General features: G+C 34.7%; 4 protein-coding genes, 1 non-coding gene and 1 pseudogene across 7 annotated transcripts; 5 read left to right on the top strand and 1 right to left on the bottom strand.

Annotated features, from left to right (window-relative positions):
* Positions 1-5,069: 5,069 nt before the first annotated feature.
* On the top strand, positions 5,070-8,747 carry LOC104703790 (protein DETOXIFICATION 37). Its single transcript, XM_010419864.2, has 7 exons — positions 5,070-5,605; positions 5,796-6,427; positions 7,477-7,533; positions 7,623-7,861; positions 8,043-8,161; positions 8,255-8,341; positions 8,475-8,747. The coding sequence occupies exons 1-7, from the start codon at positions 5,300-5,302 to the stop codon at positions 8,538-8,540; spliced, it is 1,506 nt and encodes a 501-aa protein (XP_010418166.1). The 5' UTR covers positions 5,070-5,299; the 3' UTR covers positions 8,541-8,747.
* A 1,173-nt stretch (positions 8,748-9,920) lies between these two features.
* Positions 9,921-12,625, top strand: LOC104703789 (flavone 3'-O-methyltransferase 1). Its single transcript, XM_010419862.3, has 4 exons — positions 9,921-10,579; positions 11,584-11,894; positions 11,989-12,053; positions 12,151-12,625. The coding sequence occupies exons 1-4, from the start codon at positions 10,161-10,163 to the stop codon at positions 12,463-12,465; spliced, it is 1,110 nt and encodes a 369-aa protein (XP_010418164.1). The 5' UTR covers positions 9,921-10,160; the 3' UTR covers positions 12,466-12,625.
* A 1,016-nt stretch (positions 12,626-13,641) lies between these two features.
* Positions 13,642-13,713, top strand: TRNAW-CCA (transfer RNA tryptophan (anticodon CCA)). The gene has a single exon. It is a non-coding gene; the product is annotated as a tRNA-Trp (tRNA).
* A 127-nt stretch (positions 13,714-13,840) lies between these two features.
* Positions 13,841-15,525, top strand: LOC104703788 (small ribosomal subunit protein mS86 (rPPR1) pseudogene; annotated as a pseudogene). Its single transcript, XR_015562703.1, has one exon. The product of XR_015562703.1 is annotated as a small ribosomal subunit protein mS86 (rPPR1) pseudogene (transcript).
* A 186-nt stretch (positions 15,526-15,711) lies between these two features.
* Positions 15,712-17,657, top strand: LOC104703787 (putative serine/threonine-protein kinase PBL23). Its single transcript, XM_087460085.1, has 4 exons — positions 15,712-16,160; positions 16,248-16,587; positions 16,671-17,062; positions 17,155-17,657. Exons 2-4 carry the CDS (start codon positions 16,464-16,466, stop codon positions 17,413-17,415), a joined length of 777 nt encoding a protein of 258 aa, XP_087316211.1. The 5' UTR covers positions 15,712-16,160; positions 16,248-16,463; the 3' UTR covers positions 17,416-17,657.
* A 404-nt stretch (positions 17,658-18,061) lies between these two features.
* Positions 18,062-24,899, bottom strand: LOC104705169 (phospholipase A I). Of its 2 annotated transcripts, none has more exons than XM_087460083.1 (18): positions 23,944-24,899; positions 23,669-23,816; positions 23,463-23,541; positions 23,216-23,369; positions 22,916-23,125; positions 22,583-22,828; positions 22,346-22,508; positions 22,002-22,262; positions 21,801-21,922; positions 21,375-21,536; positions 21,043-21,238; positions 20,793-20,929; positions 20,455-20,593; positions 20,094-20,300; positions 19,517-20,000; positions 19,204-19,420; positions 19,014-19,103; positions 18,062-18,755 (listed from the first exon to the last, which is right to left on the bottom strand). In XM_087460083.1, the coding sequence occupies exons 1-18, from the start codon at positions 24,499-24,501 to the stop codon at positions 18,276-18,278; spliced, it is 4,053 nt and encodes a 1,350-aa protein (XP_087316209.1). In that variant the 5' UTR covers positions 24,502-24,899; the 3' UTR covers positions 18,062-18,275. The 2 variants fall into 2 exon arrangements, with proteins under 2 accessions (XP_087316209.1, XP_087316210.1); XM_087460084.1 differs by having other exon boundaries at positions 19,517-19,997; positions 23,944-24,780.
* Between the last annotated feature and the right edge of the window lie 686 nt (positions 24,900-25,585).

Below are 25,585 nucleotides of genomic sequence, written 5' to 3'. Positions count from 1 at the left end.
CTCGTAAAGTAGTTTTTTTCTGTAACGCCTCGAAGCTGCTGTCCCCAATTTTTGTTATTGTCAATAATGCCCTTTCTTTCTGTAAAATACTTTCGTAGCTTTGTAGTTTTTTTTTTTTTTTTTTTCTTTTTTTTGTAAAACTCAATATTTAATGCCTATTTTAAATTTATTCATGCTTTTAACCTATACTTCCAAAGGTTAATTAAACCCACTGAAACTTAACCCCATGTTCCGAATTATAGTAAACATCAAATTATAAAGAAATATTTAAAATGACGTAACGTAAATAAGAACTTAAATGAAAACAATAACAAACAAAAGTGTATTAAAATGTATTAACCTTTTTTCTTTATTTATAAACTTATTAATTATTTTTTCCATTTTATAAGAAAATATTATTTTATAGTTGTTTTTTTTACTCAGTTAATGAAAGATACAATTGAAATTTGTATATTTGTCTGTAAAAAGTACTAGTTAGACATTTTCGTGAAAGAACGAGGCCTTGAATGTCATTAGATTTTAGCTTTTGATTATGCAAAATCCATTTTTTCAGCCATTCATAAATTTTTAAAAAATAGATTTCCTAAATATCAGAGAAATCAGATTTTGGTGAATTTTACCAATTCCTTCATAGAATCCTTAAGAATACATTACGTAACTTTTTCTTTTCTTTTTTCTATTTTGTTTTTTCTAATATAAAAATAAAATAAATTCAATAAAACCTTCTTTAAAAAATAATTATACATAAAAACCAAAAACTAATCAACTTACCATTCAATTTTTTTGCAAAAACTAAAATCTAAACCAAAAATCAAAAACTCAAAAAACCAAAAACTAAAAGCCAAAAACTAAAAACTAAAAACCATTTAAAAACTACAAAACATCAAGGGCCTAAGTAACTCAAAATAACTACAGATGGCTCACACATCTTTCTTTTTGGAGTTTTAATTTTGTTTTCTACTTTTTCTTTACTTTAACCAATCACTGAATTGTTTTAATCGCAAAACCCGTTTGTTTTTGCTTTAATTTTGTTTTTGCTTGATTTAAGCCATGTTTTGTGACCACTAGAAATGTATTCATAGAGTAAAAATTTAATCTATAATTAAACTAACTAAAATAGTAAATTTACGTAATATTTGGTTTGTAGGAAATATGGATAGGAATGAAAAATAATTATCAGCATATTATAAACTTTTATGAAACTACTATCTGTTTGGTTTGCATTTGCAGCAGAATTTTACTCACTTTTTTTTTTCTAATAATTAAATCCATACATCTTTTTAGACCGTGACCAAATGAGGTTTTATAATCTCGTCCCAAACACCACTTGAACTAGCGGTCTCTAGACTTTTTGCCAAACATCTTTACGAGTTAAGCTATTGGCTCTCGGTCACTTCTCTCTTCTCCGCTAATAATGGAAGCAGATTCCGTGTTGAATCATACTTTTTCATATTTTGGACTAATCATCAATAATACAAACAAACTATTTTCCATATAATACGAAATTAAAATTCATTTTTTGTTTTAACATGAAAACTCAGATCTTTCACATCTCTGCTTGGTCCAAGAGCCGGTTCTGGTTACATATTGAACTTGATATACATTATTAGATACTGCCATACTGGTTAGGTTGGACATAGATCGATATTGTCGATCAAGAAGAGTTAGGCACAAGTTTAGTTTATTACTTTATTAGGTGTCATGCACTAGACCATAAACAAGTTTATAATTTGGTGATTTAGACGATAAGTTCGATAAATTTTTTGGCATTTATATGCACAATACGCCAACGCTTATATACAAATACGTACTGACACATGTTTCTGGAGACGCAAATCTACATGCAACTCAATGATCAAAGATCCAATGATACTGTGACAGACACGTATCAGTTATTACTACCTCAACTTTTCGTAACAACTAAATTGATAAAGTAAAGTTCTTTTGCTTACCAAATAGTTGTCATTTTCCCCTTTTCTGGTATTTCCTTTGAGGCATACCAAACATGTAAATGATTTTGCGTATTATACATTTGTTGTTGGGGATTTAAAAAAAAAAATATAGTCCAGGGCAAAGAATAAAAGTAAGAGTATTCAATATTTCTATCTAGCTAAGTGACCAGATTCAGTATCTTTGTTAAAAGTTCCGTGCGAATATAGACTATATAGTAGTTAACGGTAGGTTTTCTAGAATCTTGTATAGTATATTCCAAAACCTTGTCATCGATTAGACTCGAATTACAATATGTGTAGTGGTGGTATTCCAAAAATTATCTTGGAGTCTCTAGTGCAAATTATGTGATTTCATTAGTTTTACATGTGCAGAGGTGAATCAATATCGACCATAAATAATACTATCAAGTAACAGTTCTTGAGTATTGATGGGTTAGTATACAAAACGAATTTTGTGATTTGTTGTAATATTGTAATCACTTTCGAATCTTTTATGTGGGGATCCTATATTTGTTTATTTCGTACTACAAAAAAAAAAATTGCAAATCTATTTTTATTTCTGTTGTGTTATCTAAGTTGAATATTATTCTATCTTAAAAGTTAAAACCTGATATACGAGTGTTTTAACTTTCAGTATTAATCGAAGTGAAATATAATGGACGACAAGTATTTTTTTTTTAGTTGGAACACCACTAATTAAAAGTATCATTTTCCGTCTAGTTTTTTTTTAAAACTTTATCATAGATAAAATACTTTCTGATTCTACTCTAAATTCCTCTGTAAAATAAAGGAATGATATAATTAATTACTTTATAATTAGAGTTATTACATTTTTTACACTACACTCTTTTTTTTTTCGTTACACTCCGATAAAATTGGAACGATACACTATACTCCTTAAAAAAAAATAGAATAAAATATCAAAGAAAAATTGATATATTTTGGAATTACTTAGTAAAAAAAATAATGAATGTATTGGAGATGGTCTTATATTAATGATAAGAATTTAATACTTATTAAATTGACAAAAGATATATTTTAGTGATGTTATCCTCACTTTGAGTGTTCTTTACCCATAAGTTTCAAAAAAATGGAAAATTAACAAACTTTAAAGTATTTGTATCATGCAGTATATTTCAATGTTAGTGAAATTTTTATGTAAAAAAGACTATCATATATTTTGAGACAAAAGGAAGCAAAATAAATAAAGTTTGGCTGGAGATATCACCTTTTCTTTTTGTCTAGTTTATCTTTTTGCTGCTCTTAGTAAATTCCTAGCCTAAATTTCTAAGCACCATGGTCCATAATAATAATAAGGTCAGAGATACAGTTGAACGTTTTGTTCCAAAAAAAAAAAAAAAATATACAGTTGAACGTTCTATAAATGGTCCCTCGTGTCGTGTCTTGTTGACTACTCTCACTCACTCACACAATTATATTTTGCTTTTCGGATATATAATCTGCTTAAAAGAAGTAACACAGCTTGATAATATGAATTCTAAAGAAAATCCAAAATTGTCACTGTTTACGACGATGCGACTTGGATGGTTTGCTTTGCTCACTTTAATTGTTGAGACCTCAACATTAATTAAACTAGTACTAGTAGATATTATGTAATTAACGGTCATAATAAATATTGAGTGGGATGAGTCACTGATGTATTGTCGCATTGTAGCAATTAGTAGCATAAACGCAACCGGTCTATTATTTCCACGTCTTTACGGATTCTCAAATGCATGATACTTTACTCTAAAAATATGTTAATTTGAATCTTGTTTAAAAAGAAGTGGATATGTTTTTCCTTTCTATATATTTATATTATTATTTTTAAAATAGAAGAATAAGAAATGGATATTCATATTCATAGTATGTTTTCATTAGGAGATCAGCGCGAGAAATCACGAGGCCAAAATAAATAAGCATACACATCCCCCATGTTATATGTCATTTTCGTATATATTTTTATATTACCTAATTTTCCTTTTTCATAAATACATAATTTGAATAGTAGAAATTAAAGTTGCACTCACTGACCATGCAAATTGTTCCAACCATAATTTGCGTCATCTTTGATACTCTTCTTTATCAAAATAATAATAATAAAATATTACACAGATTATTTTAAATTTTACTATCAATCTATCTGTAAAAAGTTCAACCAGTAATAAAACAAACTGTAGAATAAAAAAAACCACAACACATAAATATTAATTAATTAGTTTTGTATAAAATGTAAAAATTAATCTTTTCCCTAAAACACATCACTAAATAGTTAAGACCATTTCCAATTTATATTTTTATTTTTTACTCTAAAATAGAATCACTCTAAAATAAAAATAGTTTTTGTGTAATTTATCATTCTATTTTTTTATTCTAAAATAGAGTTAGTGTGAAAAAATAGAGTTAAGAATAGAGTTACTCTAAATATAGAATAATCCTATCATTTCTTCTTTTGAAGATATTAGTTATTTTTAGACAAGATAACTAAAATACTCAAAATAACTAAATATATGAAGTTCTTAATTATATTTTTTAAAATTTAACCAAGTTTTATTTATATTTAGCCATTTATATAATTTTCTAATATTTTTAATATTCAGAACTAAATCGACTATGAATAATAATCAGTAGTTGAAGTGTTAATCTAGATTCAAATGGTGTGAGTTATCAAAATCCCAATTCTTGTGAAGTTGTGACCAATTTTCTGTGTGCTCAGTTTTATTTATCATTAAACTTTTTAAAAATTGTCAAAATGTCACGAAAAATAGTTATATATAGTTTATAACAGAATATTAATAACAATAAAAAGAATCTTAATTTAACTACAGAAAACGATTTTTTACAGCAGTGATTTTGAATATGTTTTTTTTTATCATTAAATAAGATATTAATAGAAGGAGTTTAATTATTCTTTCTTTGATTTAAGAAAGTTATTGTCAATATGAATATATGATTAATGTAGAATCATAGAATTTTTAATGAAGTACGACTGGTAACAAATAATTCCAAAAGAAAATCTAAAAGGGTTAAAATTGGTAAAAACAACTCTTTCCTCGTTACTTCATTTCCATATATATTAACATAATAATTGGTGTAGTCAAAAAAAAAAAAATTATTATTTATTTCCGTCAGCACAACACGGCAAAAGCTCTCACATTATATAACTCTGCCATAGTTGCAGAGACTCTCACACAAACAACACACCGAAACCAAAAAAAAGAAGTAGTTAAAGACAGAGAGAGAGAGAGAGAGAGAGAGAAACACTATAATCGTTCTTCAGATTTATTTTCGATACTCCCAATAATAATATTGTTCATTTTTATTTTTCTCGAAGATTCTTGAAAAAGATGAATTCAGAATCGTTAGAAAACCTCCACCGTCCACTGATCGAATCATCGAAATCGTTCGTTGATTATCGTCTCGAGACTGTGTTGACGGATCGAGAGTTACCGTATTTTCGAAGGATTTATCTGGCGATGATGATCGAGATGAAGTTTCTCTTACATTTGGCTGCTCCGGCGATCTTTGTTTACGTTATCAACAACGGTATGTCGATTCTCACACGTATCTTCGCCGGTCACGTTGGTAGCTTCGAACTCGCCGCCGCTTCGCTTGGTAACAGCGGATTCAATATGTTTACGTATGGTCTTTTGGTAATATATCTCTTATCTCCTTTTTTTAAAAAAAATTATTACAGTTGTATTGTATATTATATACTGAAAAGCCTTGAAATTTTGACTAAATTATAACATTAATTTTTTTCCTAGGCCTAATGAAAATTTCTTGAAATTTAAATAAAATCTAATCTATTTTTTTTTTTTGTTTTTGTTTTTGGTGAGATAGCTTGGAATGGGAAGTGCAGTAGAGACGTTATGTGGTCAAGCACATGGAGCACATAGATACGAAATGCTTGGAGTTTACCTTCAAAGGTCAACGTTGGTTCTAATCATAACATGTCTACCAATGTCATTTCTGTTCCTCTTCTCGAATCCAATCCTCACTTCACTCGGAGAGCCGGAACAAGTCGCAACATTAGCTTCAGTGTTCGTATACGGTATGATCCCAGTGATCTTTGCTTACGCGGTTAATTTCCCGATCCAGAAGTTTCTCCAAGCGCAGAGTATCGTCACTCCAAGCGCTTACATCTCAGCCGCAACGCTCGTGATCCATCTCCTTCTCTCGTGGATAGCTGTGTACCGTCTTGGTTACGGTCTCTTGGCTTTGTCCTTGATTCATAGCTTCTCGTGGTGGATCATTGTGGTGGCTCAGATTGTTTATATTAAGATGAGTCCGAGGTGTCGTCGGACTTGGGAAGGTTTTAGTTGGAAAGCTTTTGAAGGTCTTTGGGATTTTTTCCGGTTATCGGCAGCTTCTGCGGTCATGCTTTGTCTTGAATCTTGGTACTCACAGATTCTTGTTTTGCTCGCCGGACTTCTCAAGGACCCTGAGCTTGCTTTGGATTCTCTAGCTATCTGGTAAATGTTTCTAACTTCTTTTTTTTTTATTTTAAATTTTTGTTTTTTTCCAAGAACTTTATGCTTTTATTAAAAACAATTATATTTCTCACCTTTTTGAGACGTAACAAGCATAGGAAATAAATTGCCAAAAGTAGAAAATTTATTTGAGTAACGTCTAAAATCTATTAAAAGTGTCCACGAAATCTTACCATTAAAATTTGCTGTAAAAAAGTCTTAAAGTTTGATATTTTGCGATTTCTTTAGACCTTTAGTTCATTTTTTTTTTAAATTCTAATGTTTGCACTTAAAAAAAAAAACATTTCTTACTTTTTGAGACCTAACAACATGCAGGCATAACTTGCTTTAGCAAAAAAAAAAAAAAAAAAAAGAGGAAATTATTTTTTTGAATAAAGTCGAGAATCTAGTAAAATTGTCCACGAAATTTAGCAGTAATTATTGCTGTTAAAGTCGTAAAGTGGATCTTTAATTATTCCCAGTTTCATATAATTAACGATAAAGACAAATAATTTGTTGTAGCTTTAACCAAAAAATAAAACTATACTATAATTTGTCGTATTAATGTGACAAAAATTAATATTGTAGTGGTTAATTATTTTAAAGTATCTCTGTTTAAAATTTAGTATTTTTATTTAACGGAGTATTTTTCACTAAAATAATTTGATTTCTTTCATTGTTTGTTATAACAATTTTTATTGTTTACCTTCTGATACTTAACACCACGATTTGGAATAATTAACCACTACAATATTAATTTGTCGCGTTATGGTCTGACATTAAACTGTAATAATTGTAGTGGTTAAATAATTACAGTTCTTTATGATTTCTTTCTTTCTGACGAGTTGAAAATGACGACTCCTACCTAAGTCCTATTCCTCAACCTCGTCATGTCTCTTTCTTATTCAGTCGAAGATCTCTAAGCTTTTTTGTTTTGTTTTGTTTTGTTTTGTCTTCTTAATTGTGTCGTTTTCAATTAGCAAAAACGGCACACACTTGCACATACCAAAGATCAAACACTCACATTTTTCTTCCTTGTTCTGTGTTTGCAGCATGTCAATTTCTGCGATCTCGTTCATGGTCTCCGTTGGATTCAATGCAGCTGCAAGGTTGGTACCAACATTAATTTTATTTACAATCCGGAGATAAAACGATACTAATTGTTATTATTTTTTTCCTCGAATTTATTTATGCATAGTGTGAGAGTAAGCAATGAATTAGGAGCTGGAAACCCGAGAGCAGCCGCGTTTTCCACAGTTGTTACGACGGGAGTATCTTTCTTACTAGCGATATTCGAAGCCATCGTGGTCTTATCGTGGCGAAATGTCATCAGCTATGCGTTTACTGATAGTCCCGCGGTGGCCGAGGCTGTTGCGGACTTATCTCCCTTTCTAGCCATCACAATTGTCCTCAACGGGATTCAGCCTGTTTTGTCAGGTAAAAAAAGAAACCCCACATTTCACATCAAATCTTCATTCATAATAAAGATTTGGAAGCACTCTTAAATTCTTATTTTTATCAAAATTCAATTTAATTCTTTTGTACTACTCAAAATCTATACTAGGAATGAAGATTTAATTCAATTTAATTCTTTCGTACTACTCAAAATCTATATTAGGTGTTGCGGTTGGATGTGGATGGCAAGCATTTGTGGCGTACGTTAACATTGGATGTTACTACGTTGTGGGGATACCAATTGGCTTCGTTCTTGGGTTCACTTATGATATGGGAGCTAAGGTGAATTAATAAATACTGTATTAAATATGGTTACATACTGTATTTAATGATAAAGATTTGTAATATTTAATATGTATGTATGATATGATGCAGGGTATATGGACAGGGATGATTGGTGGTACATTAATGCAGACGATAATCTTAGTTATTGTCACTTTCCGAACGGACTGGGACAAAGAGGTAAATTAATACTAAAAGATAAGAAAAGAATTAAATACTTTATGTTTTATAATGAAAAGCGTTAAGCACAAATTAATGGAAGGATTCATTGAATCGTTTAGTATTATTAATTTGATTAATTTTATATGTTTAGGTTGCGAAAGCTTCGAGTAGACTGGACCAGTGGGAAGAGAGCCGTGAGCCACTTTTGAAGCAATAAATTAAAAAAAAAAAAATGATTTTATTTGTTGTATTTTTTTCTGGGAGTTTGAGGTCAAAATGAAATCACAAATTTTCTTTTCCCCCAAAATTTGGCGATAGAGGAACACATGAAAGATGCAAATTCAATTGTTGAACTCTCGTTTTTCAATCGAAAAATGTAAGTCGCTTTGTTGATTATATAATATGATTCGAAAAATTTGAGGTTTTGCGAGTGTTGTTGTTGTGTGGAGTTAAAAAGTGAAAAAATTTGGAGTGGTTTTTGTTTGAAGGGTGGGATTTAGATAAGAAAGCAAAGTTTGTAATTCAGTGTAAGAGTTGAATATATTTTATAGCAAAGAGATTGAGTTCTTAATTTTTCTTACAAGCAAAATTTTGGAGCGGTTTTTGCTTGGAGGGCCTTCTTGGCTTCATGATAAAGTGAGGGGCCAGGCGTTATAGTTTTTTTGAAGTTTTCTTAGCTTTCGTTTCCAAACATTTGTTACTTCGTTTTTATCTGATGGCAAAAAAAAAAAAAAGCATTATTGGTTTTGACGACAATAAATATGTAAGCAGTTAGTTACAACAGTGGTCCAGTCAATGAATCTGTCATAGTTATGAAACCGACGTCGATACTTGATCATCCAAACCACTTTCATCACAACAAATTTTTTTTGAAAAAAACCTGGCAGCGAATGCCTAGGACGAGACTCAGGTCTAAACAAACTTTGTGCTTTCCACACAACATCTAAAAACTATATAGATACATACTAATTATAAAATCATGATTAAGCCCTTAGCAACAGAAAATGTTAGAACTTGTAAACAAAGATCTCAATACAAGGTAAAATGAAATCACCAAATTCATACACCCATGCTAAACAAAGGCAAATTAAATAGCAGGTTATCTGTTAAATTTCGATATATTGCAGAACATTTATAAAGCAAATTTCTTTTTCATTTTAGAAGTGTATGTGGGTTGAAAAAAGTTTTTCTAAGATGGAAAAGAAATTTCCTTTATAAGTGTTTTATGTATTAAGCCATTAAATTTTTGTATTTGAGAAGTAAACACTTTATAGAAAGATCAAAGATATAAATATAAAGTTGTTTTGTTTTGTATATTTGAGAAATATACAATTTTTTGAGTGTGAAATAGAGATTCTCTCTTCGAGGACACTCTACCACACTATTTTGTCTTCTCTATCTCACATTCAAAATATACAAAACAAAACTATCATATTTTGTGATATCTTTTTTAAAAATGTCTACACTTCTCAAATACAGCTAAAAAAGGAAAGAAAGACAAACATAGTAACATGGACAAGTATATAAATCTTTCAAAAAAAAAAAAAAGGTTGAAGTAAATAACGTAAATGATTAATTGGATCGAATGAGGGGTTTTGAGTCTTTTGACATAGAAAAGCAATAAATAGATTCAATACCAGACACATAGAAAAGCAATAACTCAACACATAGAAAAGCAATTATTGGTACACTTTTTATACAAATAAAATCCCAATAAAATGAATAAACCTCAGCCATATATACTATCAAGTATCACCCATCATAAAAACACAAAGCTCAACGCAGAGAGACCCAAAACACAATAAAGAAAAGAAGAAGAAAAAAAACTCTAACCAAAATGGACTCAACACCAGCAGAGACACAAATAACTCCGGTGCAAGTCACCAACGACGAAGCTAACCTCTTCGCCATGCAGCTAGCCAGCTGTTCCGTTCTTCCGATGGTTTTACAAGCAGCTTTACAGCTCGAACTTATCGAAATCATGGCCAAAAACGTTTCTCCGATGTCTCCGGCTGAGATCACTTCCCATCTCCCGACCAAAAACCCGGAAGCTCCACTCTTACTCGACCGTATCCTTCGGCTTCTTGCGGCTTACTCCATTCTCACCTGCTCCGTCCGTACGCTTCCAGGCGGCGATGGCGTCGAGCGGGTTTACGGGCTTGGTCCGGTGTGCAAGTACTTGACCAAGAACGAAGACAGCGTCTCGATTGCTCCTCTTTGCCTCATGAACCAAGATAAGATCTTCATGGAGAGCTGGTATTTCTGAAATTATCATATGATTTCATATTTTTAGGATATATTATTGTACTTAATTAAGTAATAAATTATGTCGTTAAAACCTATGCTTCTTGATTGATGTCAAATGCAATTGCAATGGTAAACGAGAGAGAGTTAGGATAGCGTTGAAGACAAATGAGACAAAAACAGACAAAACGATATCGTTTGATATCATATACTACCTAGGAAAGGATATTACTATATCTCAAATACACGACACGCATTTTTTTTTCTAGCCAAAATTCTGGAAACAAAACGAAGGTAGTCAAGAGCTAGAAGAAACATTCTTTTTAGAAAATACTTAAAATGTTTATTTTTTTTCATCGTACATGACTTTGAAGGGAGATTAGAGTTAAGATCTTTGAAGGGAGATTAGAGAAGATGGAATCTTTCTTATAGAGAAGTTGTTTTCTCGTATATTTCTCAAAGGCTTTTCAAAAATAGTCATATGAGTACATACAATATATACGAGTTGATATGCAAAATATCTTACGACAGTTTTGGATCCTTTCGTGTTTTTTTCTTCGATTTGGTCCTTCAATTGCATAATGTGCTCATGCAATATCAGTCTTTTGGTTACTTCCAAGCCATTTTACGTAATGAGCTTGGCCGTCATATTGCTGGTGTTGCATTGAATAATGAAGTGGTCGATATCGATGCATGCAGCCATACTTGTTGAAAAAGGAGCATATTTATGCTAGAAAAACGTTATGTCTGGTATCATATTTGATATTTGGGAATTAAGATATGGTTTTCTCATATATACAACTACTTAAATAGTTTAACAGCTATTTGATTCTATAAAAGTTTTTCTTAATAGTTCACTATTAGGTTATTGAGCAATAAGAAAAGGAACATAATAGGAAGATAATCTCTGTCTTTGGATTATTTGACCAACAAAATGATAGAGAAGAAGAGTTAATCAACATCTCTGGTTTTGGATTTTCTTTAGTCGAATCATCTCATGCCAAAGACACTTGCAGGTACCATTTGAAGGATGCAATTCTTATTGGTGAGACTCCATTTAATAAGGCTTATGGCATCAGCGTGTTAGAGTACCAAAAGACTGACACTAGATTCAACAAAGTCGTCAATGATGGAATGTCAAACCATTCCACAATATCCATGAAGAAGATTCTCGAGACCTATAAGGGTTTTGATGGCTTGACTTCTCTGGTTGATGTTGGTGGCGGGAGTGGTGCTACTCTCAAGATGATTGTCTCAAAATACCCCAACCTTAAAGGCATCAACTTTGATCTCCCTCATGTAATCAAAGACGCTCCTTCTCATCCCGGTTTGTCTACATCTTCCCCACAGATAAAGAAAACCCGATATTGTTACATCATTTAATTTGTTCAATAAAGGCATCCTATTACTAAACAATACAGGTATTGAGCATGTTGGAGGAGATATGTTTGTAAGTGTCCCCAAAGGTGATGCCATGTTCATGAAGGTTAGTAATATCTAGGTTTAAAAGAGCAAAGAATCATTATAAGTATAGCAAGGAAATGAAATCTCAAAACATTTTCATTCGTTTTTAACTCTAACAGTGGATATGTCACGCTCGGAGTAATGAACAATGTCTTAAATTCTTAAAGAACTGCTACGACGCGCTTCCGGAGAATGGAAAAGTGATAGTAGCTGAGTGTGTACTCCCAGAGACTCTAGACTCAAGCCTTATGACCAAACAAGCACTCCATGTAGACTGCATAATGTTGGCACACAGCCGGGGAGGTATAGAACGGACTGAGAAAGAGTTTGAGGCACTGGCTAAAGGGTCCGGCTTTCATGCCATCAAAGTTGTTTGCAACGCCTTCGGTATTCACATCATTGAGTTTCTCAAGACGATATGCACAAGTTATTAATGTCAACGTCTACTGCCACACATTTGTGTGTCATGTTATTATTGATTCGGTTATAAACTATGCTTATTGCTGTTTAATAAGGTTTATGTAAGGATCTGATATATTTCTAACTAGAATTTCGGGTCATTTTGATTTTTCCCAAAATGACATGTTTCTCAAATAGTGATTTCTAAGTCTCTGATCAAATCATATGTTATCAAACTTGGAATTCATCTAAAATCATTTTCATTCTTCTGTTATTCATTGAATTATTTACACAAATCATTTCAAATATACGGTTTATTCAAGAGTTAACATTTTTTTTTAATTACTTAGTGATTTTGAGAAATTACCCGAAATCATAATCAATTTTTTTTGTAACAATGACTACAATACTCTACAAAAACAAACAACATGAGTTTGTATATGTTCTTCAATACTATGGAGATTTTAACTCATATTAATTCTAATGAATTTTCAAATTCTACTTAGGGCCGGTCCGACAAAATGGTAGTCCAAATCAAAATTTTTTTGTGTGACCTCTTTCTATGTATTATTCAAAATCTTGAACAATATTGGTTGAAATTCTATTAAATGTTTAAACAAATAAATTTAGGGGTTATTGGTTTGAGATTTGAATAGATCAAGATTTTGTTAAACTCTGCTAAAGTTTAGTGTTATTAGTGTGTGATTTGTAAAAGGTCATTATATTTAAAATCTTAACAAATTTGGTTTATTAGATTCAAATTTTTATAAAGTCATTAGAATTTCTAATAGGATTGTTAATGAATTCAATTATTATATTAGTGGTTCATGATTTTATACATTTTTTCACAAAATAAAGTTATTGAAAATATCACAAAAATACAGAGATTATGAACATTTTACAAAATTTTAGAAAACTAATCAACAGAACTATAGAATATTCTCTAGCAATTTTTAAAAGTCTTTCACTTATTCACTTTTGATGATTTTGTTGAAGTTATCAAATTTTTTTTTATAAATTAGAGTTCAATAACACCTTCTTAGTGACTCTTCAAAATACACCTTTGTTATGTAGAAATAATGTGGTAATTATTTTTTTTGTGCAAACTGGTGATGATTCTTAAAAAGATAAAATGAATGTCTTTGATTGCTTTTTATAGAGATTTTCATTTCTTATCGAATATAAATAAGTTTTAGTGAGTATTGTTCACCGGATCCGTGGCGCAATGGTAGCGCGTCTGACTCCAGATCAGAAGGTTGCGTGTTCGATTCACGTCGGGTTCAATCCCCCGGTCTAGTCGGATCTTTCACTTTTTTAATTTTTATTTCCACACAAACTCATCTCAACCGTCCATTATGACGACTTTTTTGAAAAACCTATCAACGGCTACGATTAGATTAACACATACCAAAAACCCTAAAAATCCCTAATTCTTCACTCTCCGTCTTTGTCTTCTCCATTTTCACAGTCTCTCTTCTTCTTCAAACCCTAAAACAACAACAATGGCGTTACTCTCTCGAATCCGTTCATCAACATCTCTCTTCCGTCACCTCAACGCATCTCCTCAAATCCGATCACTCTCCTCCTCATCCTCCTCCTCCGCTTCATCAATCCTCTCACCAGATTCGAAAACTCCTCTCACAAGCAGAGAAAAAAGCAAAGCAGCTCTCTCTCTTCTCAAATCCGAGAAAGATCCAGATCGTATCCTCGAGATCTGCCGTGCTGCTTCATTGACACCAGATTGCCACATTGATCGTATCGCTTTCTCCGCCGCCGTCGAGAATCTCGCCGAGAAGAAACATTTCACCGCCGTCTCGAATCTTCTCGACGGGTTCATCGAGAACAGACCTGATCTCAAATCGGAGCGTTTCGCTGCTCACGCCATTGTTTTGTATGGTCAAGCTAATATGCTTGATCACTCTTTAAGGGTCTTTAGTGATCTTGAGAAACTTGGAATCCCTCGTACGGTTAAGTCTTTGAACGCTCTTCTCTTTGCTTGTTTAGTAGCTAAGGATTACAAAGAAGCGAAACGTGTTTATATTGAGATGCCTAAGATGTATGGGATTGAGCCTGATCTTGAGACTTATAACCGTATGATCAAAGTGTTTTGTGAATCCGGTTCAGCTAGTTCGGCTTACTCCATTGTTGCGGAGATGGAGAGGAAAGCGATAAAGCCGAATGGCTCTAGCTTTGGTCTGATGATTTCAGGGTTTTATGCAGAGGATAAGAATGATGAAGTTGGGAAAGTGTTGGCGATGATGAAAGATCGTGGTGCTAACATCGGTGTTTCGACTTACAACATTAGGATTCAGAGTTTGTGTAAGAGGAAGAAAGCTAAAGAAGCAAAGGCTTTGCTTGATGGGATGTTGTCTGCAGGGATGAAGCCTAATACGGTGACGTATAGCCATTTGATTCGAGGGTTTTGTAACGAAGATGATTTGGAAGAGGCCAAGAAGTTGTTTAAGGTTATGGTGAACAGAGGATGTAAGCCTGATAGTGAGTGTTACTTCACTCTCATTTATTACTTGTGCAAAGGAGGTGACTTTGAGACGGCTTTGAGTCTTTGTAAAGAGAGTATGGAGAAGAATTGGGTTCCTAGTTTCAGTATCATGAAGTCGCTTGTTAACGGACTAGCTAAGGATTCGAAAGTCGAAGAAGCTAAGGTGCTTATTGCGCAAGTTAAAGAGAAGTTCACTAGAAATGTTGAGTTGTGGAATGATGTCGAAGCTGCATTGCCTCAATGAATCGTTCTGTGATTGGTACTTTCGATATTTTACGAATTTTCTCTATCTTTATCTGTCAGCAATGAAATAAAGGTCATAGCTTCTTAGACGATAGTAATCTTTTGATCATCCTGGTAGCTATTAGATAAATTCTGTTTTCTTTTTTTTTGTTGACCCATGTTTGATTATCAGACATAATCAAATCAAGAACTTGGTTAATTAGGTTTATCCTGTTAGGTTTGGTTTCGGAATCAGAGAGATCTTAAACATTTTTATCTGTAAGATTGGTCAATGCATTGAAGCTATTGTAGCCTGTCTTAATGGTCAAAACTCAAACCGTATATCTCTATTTTTATGTATATTTTTAGTGTCTTCCTATGTTTATACTATATAGTATGATGACTTTATTTAAAATATATACAAAGTTTAATATCTCTACATGCTTACCACGAACTAGTAAAGATTTGATTGGAAGTTTGTTAAAAAAGTAAGAGAAGAGACAGACGCGTTGGCTTATTCCAAATAAACGAACAGAGAAGAAAGAAACCCTCTAAAAATAAGAGAGAAGAAGAATAATCCTTTTTATCCAAATTTGAGAGACATCCAAACATGGGAAACATTTATATATAACAACAACAAGAGACAGCAAAACTTTGTGAACCTCCTGTCATGCGACATCATTTTCCTAGGAAAGATCTGATCTTTCTTTCAGATTCTTATTGCCCAGACAGGGTTTGGATCTGAAAGGATCGGTACAGAGAGACAAGATCAAATCTTTCCTTGGGGGATTTTCATTTCAAAGGATTTGTTTTTGTCTGAAGAGATCAAGAACACAAAAGAAAAAAAAAGAAAAAGAAGAAAAATGTTGAAGCTTTGTCCTTGTTTCATCAATCCACAACATCTTGGACCTAATTCCCCTAGAGATTCTTTTGATGAAGGTCTTACAGCTTATAGAGGCCATAGCCGAAAACTTTTCGCTATCTTCACATTTCGTTCACGCCGAAAAGGTACTCATCATAAACGTTCTCCTCTCAATCTTTTCAAAATTTGTATCATTCTTTAGTTTCTAAAAATGGAAATGTTGATAAATGCAGGAAGCTGCAGGCAGAAGTATATAACGGACGAGATAAAGAAGTATGGGAACGTCAAGAACTGTGGCAGAATCTTCAAGTTCAAGGAACTAATAGTTGCAACGGACAATTAGTTTGCTAATTTTTATTTGATTTGGATGATGAGAAGTTTAGGTGGTGGCTGTAAAGAGACTTGACAGGAACGGTTTGCAAGGAACAAGGGAGTTCTTTGCTGAAGTGATGGTATTGAGTCTGGCTCAACATCCAAACCTTGTCAATCTCATTGGCTATTGTGTAGAAGACGAGCAACGAGTCCTCGTTTATGAATTCATGCCCAACGGATCTTTGGAAGATCATTTGTTTGGTATAAGCTGTGACCTTTTCACTGTTATATCATCAAGCTTTTACAATTTAATCTAATGTTTTTAATCTTTCTTCATTATATAGACTTACCAGAAGGGGCACCAAGTCTAGACTGGTTCAAGAGAATGCGGATAGTGCACGGTGCAGCTAAAGGGCTAGAGTATTTGCACGACTACGCAGATCCTCCTGTGATCTATCGCGATTTCAAAGCTTCAAACATATTGTTACAATCTGATTTTAACTCAAAGCTATCGGATTTTGGGTTAGCTAGGCTTGGACCAACTGAAGGCAAAGATCATGTGTCCACTAGAGTCATGGGAACATACGGATACTGTGCTCCTGAATATGCAATGACTGGTCAACTCACGGCTAAATCCGATGTCTACAGCTTCGGCGTTGTCCTCCTTGAGATCATTTCCGGAAGACGAGCTATTGATGGTGATAGACCAACCGAAGAAGAAAACTTGATCTCTTGGGTACTTAATCAAACAAGAGTCTTGTTACCATGTTTTTGTTGTTGCTTGAGAAGGAAGGAACTGATTAAAGTCCTTTTTTTTTTTTTTTGCAGGCGGAACCGTTGTTGAAAGATAGAAGGATGTTTGCACATATTGTGGATCCAAATCTAGAAGGGAATTACCCAGTAAAAGGGTTGCATCAAGCTTTAGCGATTGCAGCTATGTGTTTGCAAGAAGAAGCAGAGACTAGGCCATTGATGGGAGATGTGGTCACGGCACTTGAGTTCTTAGCTAAGCCTATAGAGGTCATTGATAACACTAATACTGATCCTACTCCTACCTCTGCTAATCAGACATCATCATCTGATTCATAAGAATACATTTTCCAATCCTTGAAACCATTAATTTTTCTTTTCATTTTTTTTCTTTTAACGTAAAACCCAAGAAAGTAATTAGGGTTAGAGTTCGAAGTCAAGTCGGATGCAAACAATTCTTTGTAATTTGATGTAATTTGGCATTGTGGGGAGATCGCATCATCTGTGAATCACAGTGTTAATCTCACACTAAACTTTTTTTGTTTGTATGTTTGATTAATGTGAAATCGTTATCTTTTTGATTTACATTCCAAAAAGACAGAAAAAAAAAACCTACAAAAATAAGTTTGGAGTAACAAAGTTACTACCAGAATCTATGTCCCAAGTGCAATTCCGTGGTGTTCATTCACTTATGGAGCTTCTGTCTGATTTGGTAGAGGAGATACTGTCATGGGTTCCAGCTAGATCTCTTTTACGATTAATATACACTTGCAAGCAGTGGGAAACATAATCCCAGAGCCTAGATTCGTCTTTAAGCATTTGTCTCACATGCGTTGCCGTGAACAACAATTCACCGTCTTCAACATAGATTCCACAGTTTCTTGTTATGATACATGAAGTTTTTTTTTTTAATCTAAGGTTTCTCAGTTTTTCTACTTCGGATGTTTGTTTTGTCTGACTTTCAAATTCCAGAGACAGAGTAGTATAACACTAAATGAGTTTGAATCTATATTTCCTTAAAAAAGTAGTAACAATTATCTTTCTCATACCTCTTAAATGCTTCAAAAGCGATAAACTTATTTGATACTCTTATTTGCAGAAACGAACAAAACTTTGATACTGTTGTTTTTTTCTCTCTCAAGTTTTCTTTTCCGCCCGGGTCAAAAAAGGTATAAAGTTAATAAAATTTGTACTTTTTTCTATACATTAGGAAGATGACAAGTGTACCTGAGCTTTCGATGCGAGGCAAGAGCTTTTTGAAGAGCAACATCAACTCTTGAATTCTCTCTGAACAATTGATCATATAACTGGCAAACAAACTCAGACACTTCCTCTTCATCATCTTCCCAAAGACCACAACACTTATCGCCTCTGTTCATTTTCTCGTGGTCGCTATCTTCCCAGTCACTTGTCGGTGTTGGTGGTCCGATCTCTTCCCTTTCTGTTACTGTGTTTTCTTCTTCTTCTTCGTCTTCTTCTTCTCCAATCTCAAATTTTCCGTTTTGGTCTCCAATGTTGTACTCAGATGAGCCTTGGGATGTTATTAGTGGCGTCTCTTGCGGCTCGTTCGATGGACCAATCACAGCTTTGGCACCAGAGTCCAAAAAGGCTTTAACTACAGCTTGTGTTGGTCCAAATGTTCCTGAGAAGACTATTATCCTATCTCTCCATGCTCCTACCTGTTTCAGATAACATGTTCAAAACATAAGACAAAATCTAGCTTAACCTGAAAAGAGAACATGTGGCCATCTTCTTATCAGCCTTGCGCTTATCACTAGCTTTTACAGTTTGAGTTTTGTACCAGCCAACCAAACTGCACATAAGCATATGGACAATATATTCGTAGAAGCTAAACCTTTTCAGAAATGCAAGAGTAAAAATATGTGAACATGAAACTAGCAGGAGATTTTGAATGTATAAAAGTCAAGTGACATTACCATCCAGCGAATATCATCAGGAGTCAAGTGTGCGGAAGGGACAGTTCTGCGGAACATAAATGATGCGATTTCTTGATCATCTTCCATCACCTTTACAATATATTAACAAGTAACATCAAAAACAAAATAAACCTTCCAAAGCTATAAGACTAACACCACAAAGAAGTCAATATGAAAAGCATATCCTCACTTGGGTTTGACGTCCGATATAACGATGGATGATATTTCCAACCTGGAAGCATTTCTTGATACGCACCAAATCCGAGATTGAACAAATGTTGGAAAGAACCGTTGCAGCCTTACGGCGATTACTTTGCATGACTGACAATATACTAACTTTGACGCTTTGGAGAAACTTATCAGCGAGATCTCCAGGTTCAGCAACCACAAATACATCATTTTGCCAACTAAATGAAACCAGAACGCAAATATCATCAATTAACTAGAATCACCTTATTTAGACTTGAGTGTGGTGTGATGGAAATGGAAAAGTTTGGACTGACCTCAGTATCGAACCATTAGAATCATTTTGAAGTGAGAGATGTATGATCCCCACTTGGGGTAAATTCTGTAACTTTTCATGCATCTGTCGTAATGGAAGATAGAGTTGTCTTTGTCTTGGAGGAGATGATGGAGGCGACATAACCGTCTTTCCCGCATGACCCCCGTCCAAGCTAAGTGGTGGAACCATATCAATCAACCTATTGAACTTTTGTGGGCCATGATCAGGAGTGAATAGAAGGGGACTCGGAGGCAAGCTTCCAGTTATAAGAGGAGAGGAAAATGGTGTGGGAAAAGCAGTCCCTGGAGATGGTTTCTGGCATCCAGGAGTAGCAGTAGCATGTAGTGAAGATAACTTTATTCCATTATTCGAACAAAATGACTCCAGCGCACGAGCATGATACTTTACTCTCCCTGAGTCAGGACTATGCTGAGCCTCCACAAGCAAAGCATTGCGTCTCCATCCTAGAGAAGGACTGCTCTCTACTGTTTAGGAATGAAAGAAAAATGATATTAAGTTACTAAGCTAACTATTTGAGAAGGTTTTTCTAAAAAGCAAATAAATTTTGAAATAGATACCTCTGCTATTTGGTAGCTTTCCATTCATAAACCGTGGTTTCAAATTCTCACACCACTTCTCATCGTTTAGGAAGGGGAGTGTTAATCTCTCGCAGGCGTTTTTAAGTACTTGGGAATTGCTTTGTATGTATTCTTCAATCGCAGCTTCCAATTTTAGCCAGATCGCTGGATCAGTCTCATCCAACTCCATTCCACAGCGATCATCAACTGCATAGACCAGATATTTAAAGACTTAACTATATTCGACATCAAACAATTATGCATTATGATAATTGACATAGATTATAAAATTAAGATTTCCTAGGTGTTCAAGAGGATAGCGTGTTCTTGTATGTTGTAAAATGCTGTGTGTGTTACCTACCTGGGTTGAAACGAAAATATTGTATTTCTGGCAACAAAGGGAGCAATGTGCTTAGAGCTTCTTCAACCCTTTCGACTGAGCATGCACTCTCAATCAGTACTTGTCCAGTATCTAAATAACGCCATCCACCTTTCCGTACCTACAAGACAGTTAGATTGACATTGAAAATAATTACTTAAACTTTACAAGGACGTCTAGCTTTTATTCACATTATGTACTTCAGCGATTTTTCTTATACAAAAAAAGTTTTCTTTTTCACTATTTGACCATGTGTAATTGTCATTTGGAGCCACAGTTCCATCAACTAAGTTCCACATAAGAGAAAAGACGGGAATTACCCTGGTTGGTACAGAGCCAGAGCCAATCGAAACCAAGCAGTCAATTTTTGTGTCAGGCCATAGAAGCTGTGCTTCTCTGATGGCAAATATTGTAGGATTGTTTGCCACTATTGCACCATCTTGCCAGCGGTACGAGTCTTAAGTGATTTGGAAAAGAAGAAAAAAGAATTTTTTTTTTACAATATCAGTGTAAAAGCTTACTATAAAGTATCGAGGATAAGGATTATGAAGGGAGATAGTTGACTTTTACCGACTGAAAAATCATCAAGATAATATGGGGCAGCTGATGATGCTCGTATCGCTTGCCAAACCTGATGCTTACAACTTCCCATAAAAGCACTTTGCCTGTAGTAACCAGCTTGAACACTGGCAGTTGATGAAGTTAATGTACTGCCGCCTGAGTGATCTGAAAATGCATATGACATTTCCGGTGTTCCAACAGAATACTGCAAATAGAAAGGAGAGCTAAATGCGCCGAAATAGAGGGAGATCATGATAGGCGAATGTGAAATGGTTAACACTTCGTCGCCAGTTAACAGAGAATCAAGAATAAAGCAAAAGAAAAAGGGTGTAGTTTTGTACCTGGTAGTTTCGAAATATAAATGGCTGCGCAGGCATCACACTAACAAGAGTAGATACGACAAAGACTTTTGGAACATTCTTCACAGCTGACTCTATTAGTAGATCTCCATCCTCATCAGCACACATTTCCTTTAACAGTCTCTCGAACTCGTTTGCACTGTGCTGCAAGACAGTATATTATAAAACCACATTCCAAGTTATGTCTGAACCAAGAAGATTAGGTTTTATCAAGCATATCTATTTACAATCCTTAGTGGACATAATCTTTTTAATCTTTATGCGGCTTCAGCAGCACCGGTTAAGAATTACATTCAAAATTCAAGACGATAAATAAAATAAAAAATGATGATTCCTTAAAACCATAATCAGAAAGTTTAGCTCTTCGATTTTATGTCGCTAGAGAAGAACCAACAGAGTTGTATATACCTTAGATCCATGGATAACAACTCTGAAACTTTGTGATGAACTTTTATATAGCTGATCCAACTTTTCCCGCCAACTTGCAGCTTCATTGTCCTTTGGAACAGATTCAGCAAAAACAAGCTTTCCTAAAGAAAAATCATCCAAATTAAAGTCCAGAACCAATACATCAACGAAGCTGTAGAGCTCAAAGGGAATTCTACACACCTAGATTCTTGTAAATTTCTTCACATTGTTCCAGTGTCATAAGCTTGACACCAAGGGCAATAGCTAGCATTCCTCCTGTTGATGTGCCACATATAAGGTCGAATAGTTCATGTATAGGCTTGCCACTTCCCTTCTCAATCTCCTTAAGAATCTGCACCGTTGCAAGACCTTTCATTCCACCTCCATCCATGGTGAGTATGCGCAGTCCCTGTTTCGGTACTTGCCTGCCTTTTATGGAACGTCGCAGAATTTCATTTTCTCCTGTCATCAGAAGAAAAACGTTTTATGTAATGCCCAACTAGAGTATCTAGCAAAAATGACGATTTGATACACAAGACACACACCAAGAATTGCCAAAGCTCGAGCCGCAGCTTTGTTGACTCGTGGTTCAGGTGTAACAGTTAACCGCATCAATAACTCCCTCAAACTCTCTGAAGTAATCAGAATTCGACGATTTTCCAAACAGAAGGCCAAGTTCCCAACTGCTAATAAGGCTTGTCTTTGAACCTAAGAGAAAGGAAACTCAGTTGAAGAAACTATGGAATTTTCTTATTAGGAAGCCAAAATTGCAGCTATCTTACTTCAGGATTCTTATGGGCACACAAGGATTTTAAGGCTTTCAGCATATCCTTGGTGAGCATCTTCTGAGAAACGGAATCAGATACAAAAGCTAAGGTGACCACCACTTGTAAAACGGATATAACTTCGTCTGGGGTCGAAGATTTCAGAACAGTTTCAGTTGGCTTCATGATATCACACTTCATCAGCTGCATTGCTACGCCAACATCTCGAGCAAGAGATGATAGAGCAACACAAGCTTGCTCAACCTATCAAACCAATAGTTACAGTGATTGTTCCAAAAAAAAAGTAGACTTTTTCTCAACCCATAGCATAGAAACAAAAAACCAACATACCACATGGCGATTGTCACTTGTTATCATACTTATAAGCTGCCTCACCGCATTTTCATCTTTACCAATGACAGAACGATTTCCTTCATCTTGCATTATCTTCACCAATGTAGATGCTAGAAGAGGATGGTGACAAGACGAGGAACGGAATATAAGGGGAGAGAAGGCACTTAGCTTGTGCCTAGAGGCTCCAAAATAGGAAGTGTTTTCAGTCTGGCATCATGGAAAGTCACCCTTAGCATAAAACTTAATGATCTAGAGAATGAACTAGCAGACATATTGTGTGATGAGTTTTCTTTTTACCTCAATCTGTACATTTACTGATCTTAGATTCTCATCAGACACAATTCTGATATTTACAAGAGACAAGTGGCGAAGCTGATGCAAGGGTAAAATTTCTGGGAGGAATTCAAGGGGATTACCAAAAAGCCGTAGTATTCGTAGCCCAGACATCGCCCTGCATTTCAATCGAATAACTAATCAGTCTCGTACTAAATTCAAGAACAAAAACAGAAGCAAAACAGTAATGCCAGCTCTCCGCAACAATGACCTGAAATCAAGAAGAGGCCGGACCAGTTTATTGTGTTCCAACGATAATTCAACAAGACCCACACACTGTCTTAGTTCCACTGCACAAGAGTTTCAACCAACATCAGCTGAAAAATCTAATCTCATCTAATTATTCCACCAACATGTATTTATGTTACCATTAAAATGCTATTAACAAGTATTAAGGAATTGACAAGTTACGCTCACCAGGAACCGATATAAGCATGTTATTGTCGACTCTAAGAACCTTAAGGTTTTTCAGCTTCCCTATCTCAGGTGGCAAAACTGACAGTTTATTGTGCTCAAGGCACAGCTTCTCAAGGAGAGGTAACTCAGTCACTTCAACTGGCATTACCTGCCCAACATCGCAAAGCATTAGAAACAGAACAGCATAATCCAATTTGAAAAGCAATTATCCAAATGAGCACCAAACTATACAGCAGCAGAGAATCCAGAATTCTAAAACGTTAAAGAAACGTTACCAATAAACCACAACCAGATAGACTCAACGAGGTGACAGTCTTCCAATGCACCCCACAAGATGACGCAACGTCGATAGCCGGCGCAGGAATAGCTGCAGGCATCATATCAGAACGCATCAGCCTAGTCAAGATGCCTACACCGTCGTACTGCTGACCCGAACCAGCAGCTTTCATCAATGTAACTGCTCGCAAAGGCTCTCTCCGTTTCTCAACTCTCATCTCTATTCCAACATTCTCTATACCACCTTCATCGCCGTCTCCGTATCCTTTCAATTCAACAACAACTGTATCATGCGGCGCAGGCAAAGCCACCATTAACTGCGATTCCAATCTCAACGCTACCTGATCCTCCGAATCGCCAGCGGTCCAGTCTAAATCAATCCGGAACCCTAATTCAGGATCCTCCACAGCGGATGGAGAAGAACATGACGAAGTTGGAGATCCGAACGGAGACGCGGACGGTGATTGAATCGGATCGTCATTAAGATCATCGGCGCCGTAGCTGAGACTCAATCGGAAACTCTCCGATGATCTCTTCCATCCTAACCCCCATGACATGGCTAAATTCTCCGATCACCGCTGGGAGGGTGGTGAATCAAAATCGGAGAAACTCGAATCAAAATCGGTAATCGTGGATTTGAAAATTCGATTGTGAGAAGAGAAACAAAATGTGACCAGATCAATGGGTGATGATGATGATGAAGAAGTGATGATCAGAGGAGAATACTCATTCATCACTTTCTCTGATCTCTCTCGCCTGAGTTTGGTTAACTTGATGATGATGATACACAATAAATCTATGAGACGCTACGAAACGGCGTCGTTCCTTGTAAAGGTAAATTTAAGATTATGGAAATAAAAAAGTTTTATAACGTTTGACAGAAAAACTGGTTCGAAAAAAAAAAATGCATTACAGATTATATGATTTACATTAACATGTATTTCCGAACTAATTCAAAATTTTTAAGTAATTTTAAATAATACAAAAATATTGTGTTGATGCTTTCAACTTCTGAACTTTTGGATTGCAAATCTTGATAGACTCTCAATGATGGCATAACTTGCATCATGGGGGCTTACAAGTCTCGGAAATCTGCTGCCTTTGCTCTGTAGCTGTAGAGAGACAAGACCATATCTTCTTACATTGTCCCTTCACTCAAGTTGTTTGGGCTAAGGGTTTACAAAGACTAAGATAGTTTTGGTAAAGGGAACCAATGCTACAGGCTACTTCCCTTTATCATGAAATCTCGTTTATTTTTTTTTGCGATTAGAGTAAATTCCAGTTTGATAAATCAATCGGGAACCCTAATTCAGAATGGAGAAGAACATCACGAAGTCGGAGACGCCGATGGTAATTGAATCGGATCGTCGTTTAGATCATCGGCGCCGTAGCTGAGACTCAAACGGAAACCCTCCGGAGAAATCACAACCGGAGATCAAACCTCGATATCAAAATCAGTAATCGTGGATCGAACTGGATGATTGAAGCTTAACTAGGGGCGAGCGCCCCAGGTACATAGATTAAAGGGTATATACATATAAGAAAATGTTTTTTTTTGTAAGTTAAATAAACAAAAAATAAAAAATTTGTAAATTAAAAGGATACAAAAAAAAATTGTAATCTAGAAAAGTCACAAAAAAA

Source organism: Camelina sativa, chromosome 7 (genome assembly GCF_030686135.1).
Source record: "Camelina sativa cultivar CO46 ecotype springtype chromosome 7, ASM3068613v1".
Taxonomy (NCBI): Eukaryota; Viridiplantae; Streptophyta; class Magnoliopsida; order Brassicales; family Brassicaceae; genus Camelina; species Camelina sativa.
The sequence above is the reverse complement of the archived record's forward strand: the minus strand, read 5'-3'. Positions and strand labels throughout refer to the sequence as shown.

Coding starts and splice junctions, on each gene's coding strand:
- LOC104703790 (XM_010419864.2), top strand. CDS start 5,300: ATGAATTCAGAATCGTTAGAAAACCTCCACCGTCCACTGATCGAATCA. Junction 6,428..7,476: donor TTGGATTCTCTAGCTATCTG/GTAAATGTTTCT, acceptor CTGTGTTTGCAG/CATGTCAATTTCTGCGATCT. Junction 7,862..8,042: donor GATTCAGCCTGTTTTGTCAG/GTAAAAAAAGAA, acceptor AATCTATATTAG/GTGTTGCGGTTGGATGTGGA.
- LOC104703789 (XM_010419862.3), top strand. CDS start 10,161: ATGGACTCAACACCAGCAGAGACACAAATAACTCCGGTGCAAGTCACC. Junction 10,580..11,583: donor AAGATCTTCATGGAGAGCTG/GTATTTCTGAAA, acceptor AGACACTTGCAG/GTACCATTTGAAGGATGCAA. Junction 11,895..11,988: donor AGACGCTCCTTCTCATCCCG/GTTTGTCTACAT, acceptor TAAACAATACAG/GTATTGAGCATGTTGGAGGA.
- LOC104703787 (XM_087460085.1), top strand. CDS start 16,464: ATGGTATTGAGTCTGGCTCAACATCCAAACCTTGTCAATCTCATTGGC. Junction 16,588..16,670: donor TTTGGAAGATCATTTGTTTG/GTATAAGCTGTG, acceptor TTCATTATATAG/ACTTACCAGAAGGGGCACCA. Junction 17,063..17,154: donor AAGAAAACTTGATCTCTTGG/GTACTTAATCAA, acceptor TTTTTTTTGCAG/GCGGAACCGTTGTTGAAAGA.
- LOC104705169 (XM_087460083.1), bottom strand. CDS start 24,501: ATGTCATGGGGGTTAGGATGGAAGAGATCATCGGAGAGTTTCCGATTG. Junction 23,542..23,668: donor CATGCTTATATCGGTTCCTG/GTGAGCGTAACT, acceptor ACTCTTGTGCAG/TGGAACTAAGACAGTGTGTG. Junction 20,301..20,454: donor ATATTTTCGTTTCAACCCAG/GTAGGTAACACA, acceptor TGGTCTATGCAG/TTGATGATCGCTGTGGAATG.